General features: G+C 35.2%; 1 protein-coding gene across 1 annotated transcript; it reads right to left on the bottom strand.

The window, feature by feature from the left end:
- Positions 1-4,625: 4,625 nt before the first annotated feature.
- On the bottom strand, positions 4,626-7,049 carry LOC113527624 (GPI-linked NAD(P)(+)--arginine ADP-ribosyltransferase 1-like). The gene is made up of 3 exons (XM_026915616.3): positions 6,851-7,049; positions 5,805-5,895; positions 4,626-5,712 (listed from the first exon to the last, which is right to left on the bottom strand). The coding sequence occupies exons 2-3, from the start codon at positions 5,886-5,888 to the stop codon at positions 5,032-5,034; spliced, it is 765 nt and encodes a 254-aa protein (XP_026771417.2). The 5' UTR covers positions 5,889-5,895; positions 6,851-7,049; the 3' UTR covers positions 4,626-5,031.
- Between the last annotated feature and the right edge of the window lie 1,334 nt (positions 7,050-8,383).

Here is an 8,383-nt window from a genome sequence, read left to right as displayed (position 1 = left end):
TCAAATGAAAGACTGGAATCAATGATCACAACAAGGTCTGGCAATTGGCAGACATGATGCACATGATGAAACGGAAGGGCCATCCAGAGTTATTATGTAATCAGAAAACTTACTTCTAGATGCATGTGGTCCTAGTACAAGTACTTCTGTCTTGTCAGAATTTATTAAGAGAAAGTTAATAAGCATCTAGTTTCTAATGTCTTTTACACATTCCTCAACTTTATTAAGCTGGTGTCTGTCATCTGGCTTTGCTGAAACATACAACTGTGTGTCATCAGCGTAACAGTGGAAGGTAATACCATGATTACGAATAATTTTGCCCAGAGGTAGCATATATAAAGAGAAGAGCAGAGGGGCCTAAAACAGAGCCTTGCGGGACACCAAACTTTACCTTAGTATGCATAGAGAAGTCACCATTTACATTTACAAACTGTTAACGATCAGTCAAATAAGACCTGAGTCAGGAAAGGGTCGTTCCCTTAACGCCTACTACATTTTCCAGTCTATCGAGGAGAATAGCATGATCAATGGTATCAAAAGCTGCACTAAGGTCAAGCAGCACAAGCAAGGAGACATAACCCTGATCAGAGGCCAGTAGTAAGTCATTTACAACTTTTACCAGGGCTGTCTCTGTGCTATGATGAGGCCTAAATCCTGACTGATACATTTCCTGAATGTTATTCCTATGTAGGTACGAGCATAGCTGCTGTGCTACAACCTTTTCTAGGACCTTGGAGATAAAGGGGATGTTTGATATTGGTCTATAGTTAGACAGCTGACAGGGGTCAAGGTCAGGTTTTTTATTCAAGGGCTTGATAAGTGCTAATTTAAAAGATTTAGGTACATAGCCAATGCTAAGGGAAGAATTGATTATCTTTAAAAGAGGTTTAATTATTTCAGGAATTATCTGTTTGAGGAAACAAGTAGGTAAAGGATCTAGTATACAGGTTGATGATTTTGATGATGAAATTAGTGAAATTAGTCTGTTCAAGGGGAGTAAAACATTGTAACTGTTGATCTGATATTATTATATTATCGTCTACAGGGTTAGTTATAAAACTGTCCGGTTTTAAATTAATAGTCTGAATTTCTTGCCTGATATTTTCAATTTTACCATTGAAAAAATTCATGAAGTCATCACTGCTGTATAATGATTGTGTGCGTCTTTCTATTGTGGTCTTATTCCTAGTTAATTTTGCAACAGTATTAAATAAGAATCTAGGATTATTTCTGTTATCTTCAATTAGGGTGGAGAGATACACTGATCTAGCAGCACTAAGAGCTTTTTTATAGCTCAAAAGGCTCTCCTTCCATGCTATTTGAAATACTACTGATTTAGTTTGACACCATTTACGTTCTAGTTTTCGAGTGGTCTGTTTTAAAGTTTGTGTATGATCGCTATACCAGGGTGCTAGCCTTTTCTCCCTAATTATTTTTCTTTTTACTGGAGCTACTTTATCTAGCGAGTTGCAGAACGTTGATTCTAAGCATTCAGTTGCCTGGTCAAGTTCTTTGGGATCAGACGGTGATCCAATCATGGTTAGTAAATCTGGGAGATTACTGATAAAACTCTGTGCAGTTGTTGACGTGAACGTACGTTTGACATGGTGATGTGGCAAGGTGCATATATTATGATTAAGACATATTTTAAAAGAGATGAGGTAATGATCTGAGATAGCTTCAGACTGTGGACATGAGACTATATTTTCTATATTTAATCCGAATGTTAGTATTAAATCAAGAGTGTGACCACCACTATGAGTGGGTCCTATTACATTCTGATTAACCCCTACTGAATCAAGAATGGACACAACTGCTGTTCTCAGAGGGTCTTCTAGATTATCAAAATGAATATTAAAGTCTCCAACAATTAATGCTTTGTCTAAAGAAACAATCAGGTTAGAGATGAAATCCGCAAATTCACATAGGAATTCCGAATATGCCCATGGGGGTCTGTAAATAATAATTACTGGAATCACCTGGGTAGACTTATTTTTAGTGGCTACGTATGTTATGTTGGTATAAAGAACTTCAAATGCGTTGAACTTATGACTAGGTTTTTGCATGATGCCTTGATTATCATTATAGATGACTGCGACGCCTCCTCCTTTGCCAGTTAGACGGGGCTGATGTATGTAACTGTACCCGGGAGGACTAGCTTCATTTAATGCTACAAAGTTGTTTGGTTTAATCCACATTTCTGTTAAACATAGCACATCAAACTCCTGATCAGTAATGGTTTCATTCACAATAAGTGCTTTAGACGTAAGAGATCTAATATTTAACAGTCCTAGCTTCAGATCAACGGTGCTGGCTATGCATTCTGTTTGATTTAATTTTATGTTAATTAGGTTACTAAAACAAACTGTCTGAGTATGTCTATAATTTTGTTTAGCTCTGGGAACAGACACAGTCTCAATACAGTGGAACCTAAGTGACGACTCAGTGCAGCTAGCTGACGGTCGGTTTAGCCTGCTTGTCTGGTCCCTGGCCTTGGCCCTGGATTGTCACCGATTAACTATGCCTGTTCTGAGACTATGTGCTATGCTGCAAGAAATGAGAGCAGCACCTTCCCGAGTGGGATGGACACCGTCCCACCCTAACAGGCCAGCCTTGCCCTCAAAGATAGTCCAATTATCTATAAAGCCCACATTGTTTTCGGAGCACCACCTGTACATCCAGCAGTTCAGCGACCATAACCTGCTGTAAGCTATATCGCCACGCCACATTGGGATGGGGCCAGAGCATATTGCATTTCTGTCTGGTACATACTACATGCAAAATGGTCAGTAATGTCATGAGATCAATCTAAATTTGGAAATTTAGAACTAAAATATTTCAATTTTGGGTACAGGAGAGGAACAAATGAGGACAATCACATGCAAAAGAGGCTGACTAAAGGAGGTACTGTTGTTGATAAAAGTCATGGTAAATATACTTTAAAATATTGAACACGAAGTCCATCCATCCATTAGATAGATAGATAGACAGATAGATAGATAGGAACAAACATACAAAACCTTTACATTATACGTCATCTTAAACAGGATTTTTCACACACATTTTCTTGTGCTTTTGTCCACTATTTGTCCCTCTTTTGTTGATATTAGTTAAGAACATTTAAGACAAAGCTTTTGAATTCTCCTTTTGTACCAACTTTGAATGAATATGTGCCCTTTCGTACTTGACTCCTATCTTTCCCTGCCTACAATGGGCCTTACACATCAGGAGAGAGGGAGGAGCACTAGCTGCATAAGGGGTATAGGAAATCTTTACTCTGAGGTTAACTCCTTGATCCTAAAGTCACCGGATCCTCTCAGAGCACTCTCTCTGATGCTCCCACTTTCCCTAACTGAAATGATACATAGTTCACATAATACATAAACTTTAGGATATTGATCACTCCTTTCATCCATCCATCCATCCATCCATCTAATCAATTAACAAACATCCAAAATCTTTACATTATACATAATGTTAAACAGGAATTCTCACACACATATAAACATGTGGTATCTTTCTGACTGAGGTGTGCGCCTTTTGTTTCACTCCTGTTTCCATTCTATGATTGTGTAGTGAGCGTAACAGCAATTGGACATTAAACTGTGTGTGATGCTGCCATGTGTTTTCCTCACAGTATGAACTATTACGCACTAGTCACGGCAAGTGTTTTAATGGCAGTGTGCACACCCAGAAAAGCTCATTTTGGTACATGCTACACGCAAAATGGCTACTTCTGTCATATTATTAAACTAAATTTGGAAATTTGGAACTAAAATAATTTAACTATGAGATCAAGAGGAAAACAAACGAGGACCATGACATCCAAATGAGGACGACTATGTTAAAATTCACGTAGATGCACAGTATCAGTGTGCAAAAAAAACAGCAGAAAAGCAGAAAATGTTATAGTCAAATAGTCAGTAATCAGATTGGTGAAAAAAAGACTACACTTAATATACTTTAATGTTTGTTTTTTTTTTCTTGCTTTTCTGTTCTTCTTCTTCTTCATTTTTGTTAAGGATCATCTTATTTCATTTGATACAATATATCTGAGATTTTAGAGAAATAAATAAGAAAACATCACCTCACAGCTCACTGAGGATTATTGTGTGAGCCTCACAGATACATAGTTAAATGTATTGTTCACTAAATTTCTGCTTTCAAAGCTTTCTGTGGTCTACAGGAGTTCAAGAAAAATGACTCCACAATACAGGATTTAGAACCTTTGAGACCAAAATATCTGCTTACATTTCAAATGCCAGTCAGCATTTACGGTGTATAAACTCATTTATTATGAAAAACTTTTATTACAGCAAATAAACCAGGTACATGTTAAAAATGTAGACTTTAAATGAATTAATACAGGGGTTCTCAACCTGCCCATTGACTCCATTTTAACCATTTAATGGTATCATCAGGAAAAGACCGTTGAAAAAAAAGAAATATATATATATATATATATATATATATATATATATATATATATGTATATATAATATATATGTACATATATATATATATATATATATATATATATATATATATATATATATATATATATATATAAACAATTAACATTTTTTTTTAAAAACTGATCACACAATTTTTGTATTATGAACCTCTACCAAATGGTCTTTTAATGTGAAAAGTGCATTTCAAGCAGTGCATATTGTTACAACAAACATTTTTTTGTTTAAGCTGAGAAAAGAGCTTTGTTTTCATGCATATCTCTTTTTATTGAAGATTAAGCAATGTGTAGAACCTAGGAGCATCAGGTCATCACTTTTTTTGTATATTCAGATATTCATTTTTTGGTGGTGTGATACAAAATGTTTCTAGATTCCATTCAAAATCACAAAAGTTGTTAAAATTACAATGATTTAATTATTTTTAGCAATTTTATAAAGAAATAACAAAAGCTTTTACAACAATACATGTTTAGAAAACATTACATCATGTACTAAATTATCCAGCAGTGTTAGCAGTGATGCTATATTAACATCAACACATTTGCATTGTACATTTTTATTATTTTTTTTTAAGCAGTGTACAGTTCATTTTACTAAATGTCCCAGTGCTCCGTAGAGTGTAAATGACACTACAGTTCATCTGTTTTTTTCCAATATTTGTGATTTTGAATGTTTCAAAAGGTGGGATTAGCACCTCTTCCTCATCAGGGAGCACAGAAATTTTGGCTATGTTTGCACCAAAGCATGTAGTAACCTTAAAACAGGAGATTCCGCCAAATGTATGTGACATGTCATTTCTAAGTGAAGTTGATGCAAACCTGCCAAATCGCATTTTGTGGCCATAAACGTTTGTATCAAAACTAACATTGGCTCTGCGGAAAACACGAGTACAGTTCTTTACTTGATGCTTTTGTATGGCTCGTGTTAGCAAGAAATGAAAGGCTTTATAGGTGAACTTACTGACATAATTCCCTCTGCCTGAGCTCACAGCTTCATTGAACTGTTTATAAAGGTCAGAACTTGGGTCTGTGTAGACCTTTATTATTCTTTTAAAATTATCAGTAAATGTTGAGTACTTTTCCCAAATGTTTTTAAAATTTTTATTAGATTTTAACTCTTCGGGTAGAATCTCCTCTGTAATCCGCTTGTACATTGTGTCTCTGCAGCCTATAAATTGGTCATCAACAGAATTTTCTGCCATGTCCAGTCTAATGACAGAATCTGATATCCATTTCAGGTTCTATAAAAAAAAAGTGAAAAAAAAACATTGTTCTTACAAAACTACTGATAAGAAAATGTCTGCTCAATGCATTACTTGAAATGGAAACCCACCTCTGCATAGCAAACAACTGAAATGATGATGACTGCAGTGGCAACATTTTTGGCAAAGGTGGAAACCTTCACAGCTGTGTTCATTGTTAATCTGAAATGCAAAGCATGCATATTCAAATTTGTATACAATTGTATACAAATTAAACATGTATATATCGATTTGTGTATTTATAGCTCGGGGTGAGGATGTAGTTTGAGACAGAGCTGCTGGGGTGACATGGGACATGTTTTTTAATAAGATGTGGGGTGTTAATAATCAATATCTATTTTGTGGCAACTATTTTAAAAATGAGTGAGAAATCAACTGAATTTGTCAGTGTGGAGATTACTGATAATTTTGCTTTAATCTTGTAGTAGTACTATATAAAATACAGGGAATAGACTTTATCACCCATTCCAGGCAAATTAATTACCTGAAGGCCACATATTAACATGATGTTCCCACAACATATTAAGTCAAGTTATATAATTGGTGGTCATGACTTTGGTACAGACAAATAAATTTTAATTTATTCAACCCAATGCAGTTTGAGTTCAGTGAAGTAGTAGACATGGCATGATCTGATACCCAGGACTGGGTATTAGTACTGCATTACCAGCAAAAATGGTGAATGAGATATGTATCAGCTCAGAATGAATTTGATCTGATCTTGTAACAAAAGGAAAAGAGTGGAATTGGTTTTGGAAAACCAAAACCAAAAAATTGTTTGGAGTTAAAAGTTTTTTTTTCCAAAAATGAACAAGATATATTTTGTCATAAGATATAAGGTCTAGACATAAGGGCTAATATTTTGTCCAATATTGTGCCAAAAAAAGTGGCATTGAAAACTTCACAAACAACCTCATATGGTTTGATAAAACATTTTCTAGCATTAATAATTCCAGTTGCATAGTGAATAATGTTCTCATAATACCATGAATAATGCAGTATTATGCCTTAAGTACAATGTACAATTCTTGAAGTTTAGATAATACTATAATTATATATGATCAAACTGAATGTCATAGACGTAACATAAAATTTTCAGTGTGATCATAATACTCACAGCTCTGATGGTTTCAAGGATTCTTTAATAGTAAGAGAAAGACCAGTTTCCTTTTCCTATAAGCTACCAGGCAGAACAAGGAGGTGCTCAAACAATCACCACCGATGCTCCTTCAATCTGCTTACCTACAGGTAATAATTGTTTATTTCCCTATATGGCTTAAGCTGCACTCGTCAAACAAAAAAATGTGTCAGAGATTCAACTCAGTGCTATTTATACACAGCTACTTCCTTTTCTTCCATCACCATAATTGGAGTTGTTTTCTCCCCAAAGTGCAAGGTCAGTTCAACAGTTTTGAGGTGTGATTTTATGTGCAATAAAGACATCATTTAGTTTGTTTAGTGTAGGGCTGGATGATGTACTGAGAAAGAGTAAAACAGTTAATATAATTTAAAAGTGTAAAAGCAGTTGACCCTAGTAAAAAATAAAAGTTTATTTTAGCATGACCAGTTTTTTTTTTTTTAAAGTGTATGTAAGCCGAAGGTGTCCAAATGAAAGTCCACATGACACAAAACAGATGTGATGATTTACAAACCTGAATTATTTAAACTGGATTAAGGCCAAAAAATTACTGAAAACTGACTATTGTGGAAGTCATGGTGTAATCTATGCATTTACATTTTTGCAAGTAATAGTTATAGAATTAATGGTTGAGCTGAAACAACATAATATAATAGATATAAAAGCTAATCTCGACCCTCCTGCTTATTATTATCATTTGTTGTAATAACAGGTTCTGCTTCTATAATAATTCATAAACAATGATCAACACAAAATGACTACCAAAAGAAGGAATTACATGTTTTCAAAAAAAATTATATTTCTGTAATAATGAACATCAGAGACAAAGGAATTGTTTACTGACACTACAAAAAGAGTAAAAAGAAGTTGGACATTAATGTACATGCAAAACTAAGGAATTAATAACTCTATTTATGTATGTAACGTTGGTTCTATGAACACTATATAACCACCATGGGCAGTGTTTAACACCTAGATACCTTCTTGTGTGCATGCACACACATGCCGAGACTTTACCACAAAGTCATACGGTAACCAATTGACATACTAGTATTTGCTATAAAATATTATGCTCAGCAGCTGTCTATCCCTGAAACCGTCTAGCCCAGTTCTTGCCAAGTCATATTCCTGCCAGGTTGCCAGGTGTTGAAGGGCCAGGTGTTGATAGTTATATACACCAATCGGCCAATTAAATTAAAATTAAAACCACCTGTCTAATATTGTGTAGGTCCCCCTTGTCCCAAAACAGCTTTGACCTTTTGAGGCATGGATGCCACAAGACCTCTGAAGGTGTGCTGTGGTATCTGGCACCAACACGTTAGCAGCAGATCCTTTAAGTCCTGAAGACTGCGAGGCAGGGCCTTCATCAGATTTTCTCCCTTAGCACTGGCTATGTACCTAAATCTTTAAAAACTAGCAGTTATCAAACCCCTGATTAAAAAACCTAACCTCGACCCCTCTCAGCTGTCTAACTATAGGCCAATATCAAACCTCCCCTTTATCTCCAAGATC

The sequence above is a fragment of the Pangasianodon hypophthalmus genome, chromosome 12, assembly GCF_027358585.1.
Source record: "Pangasianodon hypophthalmus isolate fPanHyp1 chromosome 12, fPanHyp1.pri, whole genome shotgun sequence".
NCBI lineage: Eukaryota > Metazoa > Chordata > Actinopteri > Siluriformes > Pangasiidae > Pangasianodon > Pangasianodon hypophthalmus.
Note: the sequence above shows the minus strand (reverse complement) of the source record. Positions and strands in the feature narration are given on the sequence as shown.

What these genes read in the sequence shown, in the direction of transcription:
- LOC113527624 (XM_026915616.3), bottom strand. Translation starts at nt 5,888, where the DNA reads ATGAACACAGCTGTGAAGGTTTCCACCTTTGCCAAAAATGTTGCCACT. An exon ending in CAGTTGTTTGCTATGCAGAG is followed by an intron (nt 5,713 to 5,804) that starts GTGGGTTTCCAT and finishes TTTTTTTTATAG; the next exon opens with AACCTGAAATGGATATCAGA.